This window comes from Hemibagrus wyckioides, linkage group LG13 (assembly GCF_019097595.1).
Source record: "Hemibagrus wyckioides isolate EC202008001 linkage group LG13, SWU_Hwy_1.0, whole genome shotgun sequence".
NCBI classification, from domain to species: domain Eukaryota; kingdom Metazoa; phylum Chordata; class Actinopteri; order Siluriformes; family Bagridae; genus Hemibagrus; species Hemibagrus wyckioides.
In genome coordinates this window covers 1,590,001-1,609,273 of record NC_080722.1, presented here as the reverse complement: position 1 = coordinate 1,609,273, position 19,273 = coordinate 1,590,001, and the positions used below count along the sequence as shown (strand labels likewise).

The 19,273-nt window shown below is 42.1% G+C and overlaps 2 protein-coding genes and 1 long non-coding RNA gene across 7 annotated transcripts in view; 2 read left to right on the top strand and 1 right to left on the bottom strand.

Moving 5' to 3' along the window:
- LOC131363844 (uncharacterized) overlaps positions 1–11,867 on the top strand; it is a 16,988-nt gene extending 5,121 nt beyond the window's left edge. Inside the window, exons 3-6 of one of the 5 annotated variants that reach the window (XR_009206387.1) lie at positions 470–602; positions 993–1,127; positions 10,399–10,559; positions 11,737–11,867. This is a non-coding gene — a long non-coding RNA (uncharacterized LOC131363844). Of the gene's footprint in view, positions 1–469; positions 603–992; positions 1,128–10,398; positions 11,154–11,579 lie in introns of those variants that run through there. The other 4 variants (XR_009206388.1, XR_009206386.1, XR_009206385.1 and 1 more) reach the window with 4 other exon arrangements.
- LOC131363823 (proton channel OTOP3-like) lies at positions 310–18,926 on the bottom strand. Its single transcript, XM_058406741.1, has 7 exons — positions 18,412–18,926; positions 16,562–16,698; positions 15,830–15,888; positions 13,513–13,640; positions 11,730–12,544; positions 978–1,100; positions 310–632 (listed from the first exon to the last, which is right to left on the bottom strand). The coding sequence occupies exons 1-7, from the start codon at positions 18,776–18,778 to the stop codon at positions 462–464; spliced, it is 1,800 nt and encodes a 599-aa protein (XP_058262724.1). The 5' UTR covers positions 18,779–18,926; the 3' UTR covers positions 310–461.
- LOC131363825 (pre-mRNA splicing regulator USH1G-like) overlaps positions 16,623–19,273 on the top strand; it is a 16,612-nt gene continuing 13,961 nt past the window's right edge. The window contains exon 1 of the mRNA XM_058406744.1: positions 16,623–16,979. The gene's annotated coding sequence lies outside the window, so the exon portion shown is untranslated. The remainder of the gene's footprint in view (positions 16,980–19,273) is intronic.

Genomic DNA, 19,273 nt, shown 5'->3' with positions numbered 1-19,273 from the left:
AGAAAGGGGTCAGAATACACAGTGCAGGACGGGTCAGGGCTGTTTTGACAGCAAAAGGAGAACCAACACAATATTAGGATTAGGCCGGTGGTCATAATGTTATGCCTGCTCGGTGTGTGTGTGTGTATATACAGTATATACAGTATATATATATATATATATATATACTGTGTGTGTGTGTGTGTGTGTGTGTGTGTGTGTGCATATACAGTATATACAGTATATATATATATATATATATATATACTGTGTGTGTGTGTGTGTGTGTGTGTGATGAGAAAGAAAATGAGTGGACAAAACTGTTGTGTTAATTGGTTTATTGCTTCAGATCAGCAGAAGAACATTAGGAGTGTTAATAGATCCAAAAATTCATTGCTGCTTCTACCCATAGTGTCGTGCCTTAAGGATTCAGTCTACTGTGTCATGTATTATGATACACTGTGTGTGGTGTGTGTGTGTGTTCATGCAGAGATGAGCAGCTCTATCAGCGCTCCTACAGAGTGCATCCTGTAGAAGACAGTAAGCGGCTGGCCAAGATTCACCAACACGAACCACACTGAGAACCCGAAGAACTGCTTCCCTACGCCGCTCTCAAACTCAGGGTGAGCACCGAACGCTGGGATCACCCACAGCTACACACACACACACACACACACACACACAAAGAAAGAAAGAAAGAAAGATGTAATCACTAAGATGACCATGTTTAATGCTTCAGGTATAGTGAATTAAATCTGATATTGCTTATGAAAAAATAATCTGTTAATTTATTCTCATTCATATGCACTAAATATTTCAGTGTTATTTTTTCACTCTGTTTAATATATTTACAATATAACATGTATTGCCTGAATGTATAATAAATATTTTCATTTAATAATACTAATAATAAAAACACAGATCCTAAAAAAATCATCCAACTTTTAGTAATCTGTTCTCTCTCTCTGTCTCTGTCTCTCTCTCTCTCTCTCTCTCACCATAATGTTCGAGAGGATGAGGAAAGTACAGATCTCCTGGATGATCCTCTTACTCCAGGGATGAGAGACATGTTTCGGATAGAACACTTCTTCTCTTTCTTTACTCTCCTCTTTCTTCACCATCTGCGTCACAGTCACATTCACACTCAGGTTAGAAACATTTCATTCAGTTTATTGCTAATTGTATTGTATCTGCTACATGAGTGTCTGAGACCTCTGAACCACATGATCAGTACTTTTCTGAAAAATCTTTTGCATGCAATACAAAAGTCCTGAACAAGGACAGAAACAGTTTTATATATAAAAAAAATAATAATAATAAATAAAAAGGGTATAAGGAAAAGAAACAAAATAAAAGAAATGTTCTAAGTACAATGTCTTTGTCTTTGTTCTAAAATAAACATTGTTGTGGACTGCACCGCTATCTGTGTTAGCATTCAGTCTCTGTGTTAGCATTCAGTCTCTGTGTTAGCATTCAGTCTCTGTGTTCACACTGCACCGCTATCTGTGTTAGCATTCAGTCTCTGTGTTAGCATTCAGTCTCTGTGTTAGCATTCAGTCTCTGTGTTCACACTGCACCGCTATCTGTGTTAGCATTCAGTCTCTGTGTTAGCATTCAGTCTCTGTGTTAGCATTCAGTCTCTGTGTTCACACTGCACCGCTATCTGTGTTAGCATTCAGTCTCTGTGTTAGCATTCAGTCTCTGTGTTCACACTGCACCACTATCTGTGTTAGCATTCAGTCTCTGTGTTCACACTGCACCGCTATCTGTGTTAGCATTCAGTCTCTGTGTTAGCATTCAGTCTCTGTGTTAGCATTCAGTCTCTGTGTTCACACTGCACCGCTATCTGTGTTAGCATTCAGTCTCTGTGTTAGCATTCAGTCTCTGTGTTCACACTGCACCACTATCTGTGTTAGCATTCAGTCTCTGTGTTAGCATTCAGTCTCTGTGTTAGCATTCAGTCTCTGTGTTCACACTGCACCACTATCTGTGTTAGCATTCAGTCTCTGTGTTCACACTGCACCGCTATCTGTGTTAGCATTCAGTCTCTGTGTTAGCATTCAGTCTCTGTGTTAGCATTCAGTCTCTGTGTTCACACTGCACCGCTATCTGTGTTAGCATTCAGTCTCTGTGTTCACACTGCACCGCTATCTGTGTTAGCATTCAGTCTCTGTGTTAGCATTCAGTCTCTGTGTTAGCATTCAGTCTCTGTGTTCACACTGCACCACTATCTGTGTTAGCATTCAGTCTGTGTGTTAGCATTCAGTCTCTGTGTTCACACTGCACCGCTATCTGTGTTAGCATTCAGTCTCTGTGTTAGCATTCAGTCTCTGTGTTCACACTGCACCGCTATCTGTGTTAGCATTCAGTCTCTGTGTTCACACTGCACCGCTATCTGTGTTAGCATTCAGTCTCTGTGTTAGCATTCAGTCTCTGTGTTCACACTGCACCACTATCTGTGTTAGCATTCAGTCTCTGTGTTCACACTGCACCGCTATCTGTGTTAGCATTCAGTCTCTGTGTTCACACTGCACCACTATCTGTGTTAGCATTCAGTCTCTGTGTTAGCATTCAGTCTCTGTGTTCACACTGCACCGCTATCTGTGTTAGCATTCAGTCTCTGTGTTAGCATTCAGTCTCTGTGTTCACACTGCACCACTATCTGTGTTAGCATTCAGTCTCTGTGTTCACACTGCACCGCTATCTGTGTTAGCATTCAGTCTCTGTGTTCACACTGCACCACTATCTGTGTTAGCATTCAGTCTCTGTGTTAGCATTCAGTCTCTGTGTTCACACTGCACCACTATCTGTGTTAGCATTCAGTCTCTGTGTTCACACTGCACCACTATCTGTGTTAGCATTCAGTCTCTGTGTTCACACTGCACCGCTATCTGTGTTAGCATTCAGTCTCTGTGTTCACACTGCACCGCTATCTGTGTTAGCATTCAGTCTCTGTGTTAGCATTCAGTCTCTGTGTTCACACTGCACTGCTATCTGTGTTAGCATTCAGTCTCTGTGTTAGCATTCAGTCTCTGTGTTCACACTGCACCACTATCTGTGTTAGCATTCAGTCTCTGTGTTCACACTGCACCGCTATCTGTGTTAGCATTCAGTCTCTGTGTTCACACTGCACCACTATCTGTGTTAGCATTCAGTCTCTGTGTTCACACTGCACCGCTATCTGTGTTAGCATTCAGTCTCTGTGTTCACACTGCACCGCTATCTGTGTTAGCATTCAGTCTCTGTGTTAGCATTCAGTCTCTGTGTTCACACTGCACCGCTATCTGTGTTAGCATTCAGTCTCTGTGTTCACACTGCACCGCTATCTGTGTTAGCATTCAGTCTCTGTGTTAGCATTCAGTCTCTGTGTTCACACTGCACCGCTATCTGTGTTAGCATTCAGTCTCTGTGTTCACACTGCACCGCTATCTGTGTTAGCATTCAGTCTCTGTGTTAGCATTCAGTCTCTGTGTTCACACTGCACCGCTATCTGTGTTAGCATTCAGTCTCTGTGTTCACACTGCACCGCTATCTGTGTTAGCATTCAGTCTCTGTGTTAGCATTCAGTCTCTGTGTTCACACTGCACCACTATCTGTGTTAGCATTCAGTCTCTGTGTTCACACTGCACCGCTATCTGTGTTAGCATTCAGTCTCTGTGTTCACACTGCACCACTATCTGTGTTAGCATTCAGTCTCTGTGTTCACACTGCACCACTATCTGTGTTAGCATTCAGTCTCTGTGTTCACACTGCACCACTATCTGTGTTAGCATTCAGTCTCTGTGTTCACACTGCACTGCTATCTGTGTTAGCATTCAGTCTCTGTGTTAGCATTCAGTCTCTGTGTTCACACTGCACCACTATCTGTGTTAGCATTCAGTCTCTGTGTTCACACTGCACTGCTATCTGTGTTAGCATTCAGTCTCTGTGTTCACACTGCACCACTATCTGTGTTAGCATTCAGTCTCTGTGTTCACACTGCACCGCTATCTGTGTTAGCATTCAGTCTCTGTGTTAGCATTCAGTCTCTGTGTTCACACTGCACCGCTATCTGTGTTAGCATTCAGTCTCTGTGTTAGCATTCAGTCTCTGTGTTCACACTGCACCACTATCTGTGTTAGCATTCAGTCTCTGTGTTCACACTGCACCGCTATCTGTGTTAGCATTCAGTCTCTGTGTTCACACTGCACCGCTATCTGTGTTAGCATTCAGTCTCTGTGTTCACACTGCACCACTATCTGTGTTAGCATTCAGTCTCTGTGTTAGCATTCAGTCTCTGTGTTCACACTGCACCGCTATCTGTGTTAGCATTCAGTCTCTGTGTTCACACTGCACCGCTATCTGTGTTAGCATTCAGTCTCTGTGTTAGCATTCAGTCTCTGTGTTCACACTGCACCGCTATCTGTGTTAGCATTCAGTCTCTGTGTTCACACTGCACCGCTATCTGTGTTAGCATTCAGTCTCTGTGTTAGCATTCAGTCTCTGTGTTCACACTGCACCGCTATCTGTGTTAGCATTCAGTCTCTGTGTTCACACTGCACCGCTATCTGTGTTAGCATTCAGTCTCTGTGTTAGCATTCAGTCTCTGTGTTCACACTGCACCACTATCTGTGTTAGCATTCAGTCTCTGTGTTCACACTGCACCGCTATCTGTGTTAGCATTCAGTCTCTGTGTTCACACTGCACCACTATCTGTGTTAGCATTCAGTCTCTGTGTTCACACTGCACCGCTATCTGTGTTAGCATTCAGTCTCTGTGTTCACACTGCACCACTATCTGTGTTAGCATTCAGTCTCTGTGTTCACACTGCACCACTATCTGTGTTAGCATTCAGTCTCTGTGTTAGCATTCAGTCTCTGTGTTCACACTGCACCACTATCTGTGTTAGCATTCAGTCTCTGTGTTCACACTGCACCGCTATCTGTGTTAGCATTCAGTCTCTGTGTTCACACTGCACCACTATCTGTGTTAGCATTCAGTCTCTGTGTTAGCATTCAGTCTCTGTGTTCACACTGCACCACTATCTGTGTTAGCATTCAGTCTCTGTGTTCACACTGCACCGCTATCTGTGTTAGCATTCAGTCTCTGTGTTCACACTGCACCGCTATCTGTGTTAGCATTCAGTCTCTGTGTTAGCATTCAGTCTCTGTGTTCACACTGCACTGCTATCTGTGTTAGCATTCAATCTCTGTGTTCACACTGCACCGCTATCTGTGTTAGCATTCAGTCTCTGTGTTCACACTGCACCACTATCTGTGTTAGCATTCAGTCTCTGTGTTCACACTGCACCACTATCTGTGTTAGCATTCAGTCTCTGTGTTCACACTGCACCGCTATCTGTGTTAGCATTCAGTCTCTGTGTTAGCATTCAGTCTCTGTGTTCACACTGCACCGCTATCTGTGTTAGCATTCAGTCTCTGTGTTCACACTGCACCGCTATCTGTGTTAGCATTCAGTCTCTGTGTTAGCATTCAGTCTCTGTGTTCACACTGCACCGCTATCTGTGTTAGCATTCAGTCTCTGTGTTAGCATTCAGTCTCTGTGTTCACACTGCACCGCTATCTGTGTTAGCATTCAGTCTCTGTGTTCACACTGCACCGCTATCTGTGTTAGCATTCAGTCTCTGTGTTAGCATTCAGTCTCTGTGTTCACACTGCACCGCTATCTGTGTTAGCATTCAGTCTCTGTGTTCACACTGCACCGCTATCTGTGTTAGCATTCAGTCTCTGTGTTAGCATTCAGTCTCTGTGTTCACACTGCACCACTATCTGTGTTAGCATTCAGTCTCTGTGTTCACACTGCACCGCTATCTGTGTTAGCATTCAGTCTCTGTGTTCACACTGCACCACTATCTGTGTTAGCATTCAGTCTCTGTGTTCACACTGCACCGCTATCTGTGTTAGCATTCAGTCTCTGTGTTCACACTGCACCACTATCTGTGTTAGCATTCAGTCTCTGTGTTCACACTGCACCACTATCTGTGTTAGCATTCAGTCTCTGTGTTCACACTGCACCGCTATCTGTGTTAGCATTCAGTCTCTGTGTTCACACTGCACCGCTATCTGTGTTAGCATTCAGTCTCTGTGTTAGCATTCAGTCTCTGTGTTCACACTGCACCACTATCTGTGTTAGCATTCAGTCTCTGTGTTCACACTGCACCGCTATCTGTGTTAGCATTCAGTCTCTGTGTTCACACTGCACCACTATCTGTGTTAGCATTCAGTCTCTGTGTTAGCATTCAGTCTCTGTGTTCACACTGCACCACTATCTGTGTTAGCATTCAGTCTCTGTGTTCACACTGCACCGCTATCTGTGTTAGCATTCAGTCTCTGTGTTAGCATTCAGTCTCTGTGTTCACACTGCACCACTATCTGTGTTAGCATTCAGTCTCTGTGTTCACACTGCACCGCTATCTGTGTTAGCATTCAGTCTCTGTGTTCACACTGCACTACTATCTGTGTTAGCATTCAGTCTCTGTGTTAGCATTCAGTCTCTGTGTTCACACTGCACCGCTATCTGTGTTAGCATTCAGTCTCTGTGTTCACACTGCACCGCTATCTGTGTTAGCATTCAGTCTCTGTGTTCACACTGCACCGCTATCTGTGTTAGCATTCAGTCTCTGTGTTAGCATTCAGTCTCTGTGTTCACACTGCACCACTATCTGTGTTAGCATTCAGTCTCTGTGTTCACACTGCACCACTATCTGTGTTAGCATTCAGTCTCTGTGTTAGCATTCAGTCTCTGTGTTAGCATTCAGTCTCTGTGTTCACACTGCACCACTATCTGTGTTAGCATTCAGTCTCTGTGTTCACACTGCACCGCTATCTGTGTTAGCATTCAGTCTCTGTGTTCACACTGCACCACTATCTGTGTTAGCATTCAGTCTCTGTGTTCACACTGCACCGCTATCTGTGTTAGCATTCAGTCTCTGTGTTCACACTGCACCGCTATCTGTGTTAGCATTCAGTCTCTGTGTTAGCATTCAGTCTCTGTGTTCACACTGCACCGCTATCTGTGTTAGCATTCAGTCTCTGTGTTCACACTGCACCGCTATCTGTGTTAGCATTCAGTCTCTGTGTTAGCATTCAGTCTCTGTGTTCACACTGCACCGCTATCTGTGTTAGCATTCAGTCTCTGTGTTCACACTGCACCGCCATCTGTGTTAGCATTCAGTCTCTGTGTTAGCATTCAGTCTCTGTGTTCACACTGCACCGCTATCTGTGTTAGCATTCAGTCTCTGTGTTCACACTGCACCGCTATCTGTGTTAGCATTCAGTCTCTGTGTTAGCATTCAGTCTCTGTGTTCACACTGCACCACTATCTGTGTTAGCATTCAGTCTCTGTGTTCACACTGCACCGCTATCTGTGTTAGCATTCAGTCTCTGTGTTCACACTGCACCACTATCTGTGTTAGCATTCAGTCTCTGTGTTCACACTGCACCACTATCTGTGTTAGCATTCAGTCTCTGTGTTCACACTGCACCACTATCTGTGTTAGCATTCAGTCTCTGTGTTCACACTGCACTGCTATCTGTGTTAGCATTCAGTCTCTGTGTTAGCATTCAGTCTCTGTGTTCACACTGCACCACTATCTGTGTTAGCATTCAGTCTCTGTGTTCACACTGCACTGCTATCTGTGTTAGCATTCAGTCTCTGTGTTCACACTGCACCACTATCTGTGTTAGCATTCAGTCTCTGTGTTCACACTGCACCGCTATCTGTGTTAGCATTCAGTCTCTGTGTTAGCATTCAGTCTCTGTGTTCACACTGCACCGCTATCTGTGTTAGCATTCAGTCTCTGTGTTAGCATTCAGTCTCTGTGTTCACACTGCACCACTATCTGTGTTAGCATTCAGTCTCTGTGTTCACACTGCACCGCTATCTGTGTTAGCATTCAGTCTCTGTGTTCACACTGCACCGCTATCTGTGTTAGCATTCAGTCTCTGTGTTCACACTGCACCACTATCTGTGTTAGCATTCAGTCTCTGTGTTAGCATTCAGTCTCTGTGTTCACACTGCACCGCTATCTGTGTTAGCATTCAGTCTCTGTGTTCACACTGCACCGCTATCTGTGTTAGCATTCAGTCTCTGTGTTAGCATTCAGTCTCTGTGTTCACACTGCACCGCTATCTGTGTTAGCATTCAGTCTCTGTGTTCACACTGCACCGCTATCTGTGTTAGCATTCAGTCTCTGTGTTAGCATTCAGTCTCTGTGTTCACACTGCACCGCTATCTGTGTTAGCATTCAGTCTCTGTGTTCACACTGCACCGCTATCTGTGTTAGCATTCAGTCTCTGTGTTAGCATTCAGTCTCTGTGTTCACACTGCACCACTATCTGTGTTAGCATTCAGTCTCTGTGTTCACACTGCACCGCTATCTGTGTTAGCATTCAGTCTCTGTGTTCACACTGCACCACTATCTGTGTTAGCATTCAGTCTCTGTGTTCACACTGCACCGCTATCTGTGTTAGCATTCAGTCTCTGTGTTCACACTGCACCACTATCTGTGTTAGCATTCAGTCTCTGTGTTCACACTGCACCACTATCTGTGTTAGCATTCAGTCTCTGTGTTAGCATTCAGTCTCTGTGTTCACACTGCACCACTATCTGTGTTAGCATTCAGTCTCTGTGTTCACACTGCACCGCTATCTGTGTTAGCATTCAGTCTCTGTGTTCACACTGCACCACTATCTGTGTTAGCATTCAGTCTCTGTGTTAGCATTCAGTCTCTGTGTTCACACTGCACCACTATCTGTGTTAGCATTCAGTCTCTGTGTTCACACTGCACCGCTATCTGTGTTAGCATTCAGTCTCTGTGTTCACACTGCACCGCTATCTGTGTTAGCATTCAGTCTCTGTGTTAGCATTCAGTCTCTGTGTTCACACTGCACTGCTATCTGTGTTAGCATTCAATCTCTGTGTTCACACTGCACCGCTATCTGTGTTAGCATTCAGTCTCTGTGTTCACACTGCACCACTATCTGTGTTAGCATTCAGTCTCTGTGTTCACACTGCACCACTATCTGTGTTAGCATTCAGTCTCTGTGTTCACACTGCACCGCTATCTGTGTTAGCATTCAGTCTCTGTGTTAGCATTCAGTCTCTGTGTTCACACTGCACCGCTATCTGTGTTAGCATTCAGTCTCTGTGTTCACACTGCACCGCTATCTGTGTTAGCATTCAGTCTCTGTGTTAGCATTCAGTCTCTGTGTTCACACTGCACCGCTATCTGTGTTAGCATTCAGTCTCTGTGTTAGCATTCAGTCTCTGTGTTCACACTGCACCGCTATCTGTGTTAGCATTCAGTCTCTGTGTTCACACTGCACCGCTATCTGTGTTAGCATTCAGTCTCTGTGTTAGCATTCAGTCTCTGTGTTCACACTGCACCGCTATCTGTGTTAGCATTCAGTCTCTGTGTTCACACTGCACCGCTATCTGTGTTAGCATTCAGTCTCTGTGTTAGCATTCAGTCTCTGTGTTCACACTGCACCACTATCTGTGTTAGCATTCAGTCTCTGTGTTCACACTGCACCGCTATCTGTGTTAGCATTCAGTCTCTGTGTTCACACTGCACCACTATCTGTGTTAGCATTCAGTCTCTGTGTTCACACTGCACCGCTATCTGTGTTAGCATTCAGTCTCTGTGTTCACACTGCACCACTATCTGTGTTAGCATTCAGTCTCTGTGTTCACACTGCACCACTATCTGTGTTAGCATTCAGTCTCTGTGTTCACACTGCACCGCTATCTGTGTTAGCATTCAGTCTCTGTGTTCACACTGCACCGCTATCTGTGTTAGCATTCAGTCTCTGTGTTAGCATTCAGTCTCTGTGTTCACACTGCACCACTATCTGTGTTAGCATTCAGTCTCTGTGTTCACACTGCACCGCTATCTGTGTTAGCATTCAGTCTCTGTGTTCACACTGCACCACTATCTGTGTTAGCATTCAGTCTCTGTGTTAGCATTCAGTCTCTGTGTTCACACTGCACCACTATCTGTGTTAGCATTCAGTCTCTGTGTTCACACTGCACCGCTATCTGTGTTAGCATTCAGTCTCTGTGTTAGCATTCAGTCTCTGTGTTCACACTGCACCACTATCTGTGTTAGCATTCAGTCTCTGTGTTCACACTGCACCGCTATCTGTGTTAGCATTCAGTCTCTGTGTTCACACTGCACTACTCGTGTAGTCAGCTCTCTGTGTTAGCATTCAGTCTCTGTGTTCACACTGCACCACTATCTGTGTTAGCATTCAGTCTCTGTGTTCACACTGCACCGCTATCTGTGTTAGCATTCAGTCTCTGTGTTAGCATTCAGTCTCTGTGTTAGCATTCAGTCTCTGTGTTAGCATTCAGTCTTTGTGTTCACACTGTACGATGGATCGGTGACAGGAGTTTTCACACTGTATGACTTCACTATAGGAAGAATCGCCCACAACTCTGTCTGGTCCACAAACTGCGTTTCACAACCGAATGTACCCAGAAATAATAAGGAAGTAACGCAAGATCACACGTAAGATCAGAGTTCTCACGCAAGACTGGAAATGGAACTCGGCAAAAAGTTCTCCATCCAAATGGTCAAGGTGGGGAACAAGGATTGTCTCTTCTGTATAATTGAACAAATGAATAATTTTGTAGTGTCCTGCTGCTGATGCGACTGGTCAAGCAAATGTTTCTGCTTTATTTCTGTTTGATGTAATTGTACAGCTTATTTATTCTGATATAACTATATTTGAGACATTTTTTTCTGATAAAAAACTATAAACTGTATTAAATTATATTGTGCTCCAACCGAAGCCATGCTTGCTGATACTGTGGTCTATAACTCCTCCCCGAAATGACCGCCGCCCTGTATCTCACTCTCTCATTGGCTGTAGGTCATCGCCATGGTATTTTTCAGTCAGAGCTCCTTTCACACTCCACGCCGACAGGTCCAGATATTTAGCATGCCAAATATTTCACGGGAGTCGGCGACTCGGTCAGATCGAGTTTCTGGTCATTCACACTGCACGATGGTTGAATGGTGGAATGGTTTATAGACTAATTCTCTCCCTCTGTCTGTGTCTTTGTTTGTCTCGCTCTCTTTCTTTCTCTCTCTCTCTCTCTCTCTCTCTGTCTCCATCTTTCTCTCTCTCTCTCTCTCTCTCTCTCTCTCTCTCTTTCTCTCTCTCTCTCTCTCTCTCTCTGTCTCCATCTTTCTCTCTCTCTCTCTCTCTCTCTCTCTCTCTCTCTCTCTTTCTCTCTCTCTCTCTCTCTCTCTCTCTCTCTTTCTTTCTCTCTCTCTGTCTCCATCTTTCTCTCTCTCTCTCTCTCTCTCTCTCTCTCTCTCTCTCTCTCTCTTTCTTTCTCTCTCTCTCTCTCTCTCTCTCTCTTTCTTTCTCTCTCTCTGTCTCCATCTTTCTCTCTCTCTCTCTCTCTCTCCCTTGCATTTTATTAACTCACTAAAAACCAATCACATAAATCAGATCAAGCATGTATACTCTGACTATGACGTCCTCCTTGCATTATCACAGCTCTGTCTTAATAATTCTGTTCCCTCACAAAATAAATTTCTTGATTTCTTTGTTCTTGATCCCTTTTTGATCCCTCCATTTCTCTTTCAGTACCAAGCCTTTGTCCATGACTTTAATCATCTCATTCCCTCTGAAACATCTCAGCAGAATCGTCCTGAATTCCGACCTGTGCCTCCACCCTCACGCGTGTTCACAATAAAGACATGACTACTTCAACCTCTGTGTAACCGTGACACTAACCTTACAGACGAGCTCCGCCTCTGCCTTCTCACCCTCCGCCTGGTCCTTAACGGAGTAGGAGAGTGAGACTGTGTTAGTGTGTACATGAGAGTGAAGACCCTGAATGATGAAGATGTTCTGCAGCATGAGCTCCAGCAGGCTGAGCAGCGAGTACGCCAGGTGTAAATTTCCCAGAATGCCTCCGGATCCGAGAGCCAAAGCAGCAACCAAGGAGAAGTATGAGAGCGAGAGCTGGCCGAGTCCGGCGCCCAGCAGCAGCAGTACGTCCAGACTACGTGTTGGGTTTTTAGCTACGCCTCCTCCACTTTTAGCCACGCCTCCTCTGCCTTTAGCCATGCTACCTCCATGTTTAGGCTCGCCACCTTGATGTTGGCTGTGGCCTCGACTCTCTTTCCAGCGATATACCAGCGTTCCAGCCAGTGAGCACAGAATCATAGCAGGCATCACACAAATGTGAAAGTTGTAAAACATCAGAAAAGCGTCCAGACGCAACTCCTTCTGCCCCACCCAGACCTGGTACAGCAAGAAAACCACAATACCGGAGATCAGGACCAGTACGCCGAGGATCAGCCCGAGCAGGACGCCACCGTGACGCACGATCCGCAGTGTGATCTTCTGGGCGTGACCCGAGTGGGTTCCAATCATGTGACGCCCCACGTTCTTCCACATGACATACAGCATGCAGCCGGCCAGCAGACTGAACTCCATGTTGAAGGGGTACAGGACCTCGTAGCCTTTACGCAGAGCCATGCACACCGGCAAATTTCCGCAATCACACGCCGTCACGTTCTCGCTTTCGTTCTCGCTTTCCTCGTCTGAAGAACATTTCAATAAAAAAACTCAAAATACATCTCTTACACAGTACACCTCAACATCATTCAACATTCACACCAGCGAGGATCAGGTTGACGCTTGTAGTTTGTCTTGTAGTCGTCAGATATAACTCATGGAAGAAATGTTGGTCTAAACAAAATCACTCAAAAGAAATCACTTGAGCCAGCAGATCAGATGTCACTTGAGACTGTGGCTGAGAGCTTTAGAACTCTTATCCTCAGATTAAATGAGTGTAGAGACGTGATGAAGAACAATAACTCTCAGAGGTCGATGCGCCTTGACAGAGAGTACAGGCTGTGGCTAGCTTGCTTTGCTAATCTATTCTGAGAATGATGGTGTATAGCTGGCATATAAAAACAAGTGACAACATTAGAGATCGCTACATGCCTACAAGAGACAAACTACAAGCGACAAGAGCGATGTCACCTGATAATTAGCCCCGCCCCTTAGAAAATAAACATAACATTGTTTTCTTACATTTTTTGACATAATCAAATGGCATTCAAGAGGTTTATGAGCAAAGTGGATATTCTTCTATATACGATTATATTTTAAGATATTAACGAATGATATCAGAATTTTTATCATTTTTTCCAAGTTGTCGTTTCCTTTATAGCAGCTATAAACACTCGTTCATTCACCAGCTGAACTTTATTCTCTCTTTAAGTAAATAACATACAAACTCCTCTGTCCTGAAGATGTGGGAAAACTTACAGCTGTAACTCTAACACTGGAGACTCCTTCCTTAAATAAATACAAGAATGAGCTGTTGCTATAGAAACGATAACGTATCAAAATGAGCTCATTAATAAATTGATAAATAAACCTGTGATGTGCAGCAGCACTTCTGTCAGAGCTGCTGTTATAGAAAATAAGTCAACACCTTCTGACCAATCAGGAGACAGAACTCATCGGCGTTGTGGTGTAAAGCGAGGGAGGTGTTACATACGGATCTTCACACTGCTGATAGTCTCATTGTACTGTCTCTCCAGTTCTATCTCCATGTGGATGGTATCTTCTGTTACTGCACTCAGCCATAACAGGACGTCTGTGCTCAGGATTATCATTAGTCCAGACCTATAACACACACACACACACAAACACACACACCAAGAAGTCTTTATTACTCTCTCTCTCTCTCTCTCTCTCTCTCTCTCTCTCTCTCTCTCTCTCTCTCTCTCTCTCTCTCTCTCTCTCTCTCTCTCTCTCTTTCTCTCTCTCTTTCTCTCTCTCCCTCTTTCTCTCTCTCTCTCTCTCTCTGTCTCTCTCTCTCTGAGGCAGAAGATAAAGCTTCAGAGAAGAAATTGAGTTCAGAGAGGCTTTTTCTCTCCATATTTTACTTTCCTTCTGCCCCGGAACATTAGCGAGTGTGCTCTCGCTGTCATTGGGGGTTGTGTAGTTGCCTCACTCTGTGTATCAGTTATGGATCAGTAAAGTAGCGAGTGACACTGGACACTGAAATTGTATTAGTTGATGTTGGAAGCAGTCAGGAGGCGGACGCTCGTTTTGTTCCTGTTTGTTTTCTCCTGTTTTTTGGTTAAAATTGGAGTGAGGTAAGAGGATTGTTGTTCATTTGAATTGTATTTTGCATGTTTAGGTGGAGCTCATCCAAAAGGTTTACAGCTTTGTTTGTTATTTTGGCCAGGTCTTCTCCTTAAGCCTTTTTTGAAATCTTGTTCTATAAAAAAAATAACAAAATAAATATGTTTAATGTGAACCAAGACTTAAAGCTTTTATTTCACTGGTACTATTTAACACTTTCCTTGTTACCATTCAACAACCACCAGAGGGGGGAGACATGTGACACACAATACAGCCACAAGACTTGGACTTGGCCATATTAATAACAGAGCTGGTCTTTACCCTTCAAAATATATAGTTAAAATATAGAGTTAAAGCTTATAGTTAAAGTTTACACTAAAAGTTTATAGTTAAAATTTCTGCTAAAAGTTTATAGTTAAAGTTTACACTAAATGTTTATAGTTAAAGTTTATACTAAAAGTTTATAGTTAAAGTTTATACTAAAGGTTTATTGTTAAAATTTATAATAAAAGTTTATAGTTAAAATTTATACTAAATGTTTATAGCTAATATTTATACTAAAAATATATAGTTAAAGATTATACTAAAAGTTTATAGTTAAAGTTTATACTAAATGTTTAGTATTAAAATATATACTAAAAATGTATAGTTAAAGTTCATACTAAAAGTTTATAGTTGAAGTTTATACTGAAATTTTCTAGTTAAAATTTATATTAAATGTTTATAGTTAAAGTTTATACTAAAAATTTATAAAGTTAGTATTTATAAGCTTACAATTACAATTTACATCTATAGTTCAAGTATAAAGTTTCTCCACAGATGGAAATATTATATTTCTGAAGTTGAGTTTACCAAAAGACACGCTCAGAAAACATGGCAAAAAGGCTCTCTGGACAGATGACTGATAGAAACTCAACACTAACCGTCACCCTGAGACACACTAAGCAGCATGGTGGTAGCATCATGCTGAGCTTTCATTTTGGACTCCTGGTTGCTTCTCAGATTAATTCCCTTTTCACCCAGTACGGTTATATAGTAGATTCATGACATATAATCCCAAATACAGCTGTTTCAGTTCAGTTCGATTCAGTTTATTTGTGTAGCGCTTTTAATAATGGACACTGTCACAAACAGATTTAAACAGAAATATTGAAACATAGAAAAAATTATAAAGTTTAATGTTATTATTTATCTCTAACATTTATCTGAATGAGCAAGCCTGAGGTGAGGGTGGTGAGGAAAAACTCATTGAGATGAAATGAGAAAGAAACCTTGAGAAGAACCAGGCTCAGAAGGGAACCTCATCCTCATTTGGGTGACACTGGACACTAAATAATGTAATTGTTCCTAGTGTCCTTTCTACAACATCGACCAGGAGTTCTTGAGGAACTAACTGGTCAGTGTAGTTTCTAAGTTCATTATAGACTTAACACTATACTAGAACGAACCACTAATTCCTTCCTGCTGAAAGATGACTAATGCTGTTCACTTCCAGGTTGAGAGAGTAAAAAATGTGAAACAGAAAGCTTTAAAGTGGGTGAGGAGTTGATTTGTGGTTTCTCTGTAAAATAACACACTTTATTTTTGTTTTATTAACTCAAGAGAGAGAATGAAGTAAGGCTGGTGAGGGAAACACTGTTTATAACTTATAGAACGAAAATAAGAATTCGTTTTAAGGACTGAAATGCTAGAAGTTATCATGGAGGTGGAGAAGGAGCAGGTACCTGGTGAGGACTTTGTGTTTGTGGATGCAGTCTTTGGAATGAGACCAGAGCAGGTAGGTCTACAGGAAAAAGAGGACAAGAAGATCACTGAATACTTTTTAAATTTCCACCACAAATAAGAAAACATAAAAAAAGATTTAAGCATTGTCTCAGATGTTCCTTATTATGTGGAATATTTACAATATATTTAAAAGTTATAAAAATATTAAATCTGCTCTAATGTAAATATTAAAGTTTAAAATTCTTCATTTTAATATTTCAGTGAAAAAATTATCATACAGTTGTTCTTCAAAAGTTTTACCCTTTTTTAAAGTTATAAAGTTTACTTGTGCTTAAAATTTACAGTTGAAATTAATCATGAAAGTTTATGCTTAAAGTTTATTGTTAAATTTCCTAGTTAATGTTTATGTATAAAATGTAAAGTTTATGGTAAAAGTGTACTGTTAAAATTTGTAACAGAACTTTAGAGTTTAATTTTCTGGTTAATTGTTCAATATCATGTATAATGTTTATAGTTAAATCTATGATTAAAGTTACATTAACATTAACATTAAAGTTTATGGTTAAAGTATAGAGTTGAGGGTTATTGTATAGATTTATAATAAATTTTATAATTCAAATTTATCATTAATGTTTATGGACAAATTTCTAAAGTGAAAAGCTCACAATTAAAATGTACTTTTATGGTTCAGTTTAGAGGGTAATTAAGGTAAAGTTTATGAAGTTGCTCACCTGAAGGATGAGAAATGGAGTCTGGATGAAGGGCAGAAACACTTTAGCTGCTGACAGACATTCAGTCATCACGACATTGTAGGCCATCATGAACAAACACAGCAACAAGCTGAAACCTGCAAACAGCATGAGCACCACTAACACACACACACACACACACACACACACACACACCAGGTACTGTAGTGTAAAGTCACACCCTGATTCCCACTATCTAACTAAGAAATGTTTATCACTGTGGGACTGTGCCAGCTTTCTGACAGCACTGAATTTTAATGAAACGAAATAGATGAGATTAAATGAAGTTAATCTCAGATAAATGAAACCATTTTATACTTCTACTATGGCTGCTAAAAACATCCACAGCGTTTCGTCTACCAGAAAGTTTCCTGAATTCTAAACTGGACGGAAACATGAGGTCAGTCGGCTTGCTGGAAATACGATGATTAAATACCCGTTAATGTCAATAATTTCACAAACAGAGAGATTATTATGAAAAAAGCTGGTTTCTGATATTTTATAAAGCAGTTTCTTCACAAATGGTGACACTGAAATAAAAAGTAACATGAGCGTGTGCTAAACTTGTAGCTATAAGTTTCCCTTAATGAAAAAAATAGCTTTTTAGCTTCACTAAAACAGTGTATATGGAGTCATCTGAAGCCAAACTATTCCTGTTCTAAAATGCAAATTATTTTTTATCATTACTAATCTAACAGTTAGGCTCCTTGCCTTAAAGGAGCTGTTTCTTATTTTCTTTTTGAAACAGGAAGTCAGTGAAGTGTGTTAAAGTGTAAAGGCGCTAGCGTTTGAGACGCAACATAACACACCCCCTGGAGAATGTAAACATATCTGACAGTAGCGTAGCAAGCTACTTCAACATGTTAAAAAAACAACATCTTTGGAGGATTTCTCACCCACATCTGTCCACAAACACACACACACACACACACACACACACACACACACACTATTAAACTGATTTCTATGTGCTATGTACATTATGCTAACTTGAAAAGCCGGTTCAGCGAGGAGTCATGAACAGATATGAATCAGGTTATTTGATTCTTTTTGATTCAATAGAGTGCAGGGTAACATGCATTTGTGGGGCATTTAATTTCCTGAATATTTCTAATTAAAAGTGAATTTTTAACACGTTTATTTATTAACGTTTAACGTAATTACTCTCTCTCACAGAGCAGATACTTAACTACACATTTAATTCATTTCAGTTTTATTAATTGTAGAAGATATTTAGAGATTTATTTATTATAATGAGCACGCAAAGGAAAAACTCCCTAAGACGAGACGAAGAAGGAACCTTGGGAGGAACTAGACTCATCCTCATCAGAGTGTACAGGTGTAGGTTATGTTCAGGTGTGGTTACAGATCTGTCTTCATTGGTAGGAGTTTTAAAAGAAGAATCCTGCGCTTGTGATTTCACCAATTCAAGTTTTCTCAAAATCAACCATTTTTAGCTGCAACAATCAAGATAAACTCCTGGAGCTGCCTGCTGTGAGTTCCTGAAACATCATACTCTGTGTAAATCCTTAATGTGAACTCATTATGAATGAATCCTGCTCTGCACTGTTCTGTGATATATCTGTGTGACAACACACAAGACTGTAGACACACTGCAGTAGCTGTAGCTTTACACTAACATACAAAAGGTCATTATCAGGAAAAGTGAGGGTTTGAAAGTGTGCGTGTGAGTGTGTTTGTTGAATATAATGTGCGTGTGTGTGTATGTGTGTGTGTGTGTGTTGGATATATTAAGTGTGTGTGTGTGTCAGCTATACTCTGTGCGTGTGTTTGTTAAATATAATGTGTGTGTGTGTGTGTGTGTGTGTTACCCGTGACTGTAATGCCCCCTGCGTGGTGGTCAGTGTGTGGAGGGGCTCCAGGCTGCCGTCGTGACCACAGCAGGTACCACAGCATCCACACCACACTGATCCCCATCAGCAGCAGTAAAAACACCTCCGGCTCATGGTGGTGAAGTCCGACCGGGTTCAGAGTGTCCCCGGCGACCAGCGCGGCTCCCAGCAGCACCACGTTGATCCCAAAGAGTCCAGAAATGAGCCTGCGTCCAGTGGGAACCCAGAGCAGCACGGCCTCCTCATCTCTGTTCACGCCATCCTCAGAGTCCGTTGTGTTCTTCAGGTTGTTTTCCAAATCCGAGTCCAGATCTTTCAGCTCCAGTTCCTCGGTTTCAGCTTGCATTCCTCCGTCGTGTCTGAATCTCTATTTATATCTAGATTTATATTTATCCATGCGTATGTCCAATAATACACCTTTACCTTTCTGTCTTCTCTCTGCTGAGAAGGTTGAGAAAGTGTCTCAGTGTGTGTGTGTGTGTGTGTGTGTGTGTGTGTGTGTGTGGGTGGTGACACACACTGGGCGTGTCTGTGTGTTGAAAGTGAGGCAGGTAAATATTCCACTCTGATCAGCACATTCACAGATTCACTGCATGAGCTGAAATTAATCCCCCAGATGTTATTTATTTACCGTTAAGGACTGAAACTGGACTGGACATGTTTAAGCTCACAGAGACTAATCCCACAGTCTCAGTGTCCTGGGGACATGTCCAGACACGTGCATGCTCTAGAGGTTCATAAGAATCTGGAATTCAGCAGAAATGGCATTGTGTCTTATCAGAAAGTCAATGTTTAATGTCTGTTATTCACCTTGTGGCAAATCAAACAGGGAAATGAATGT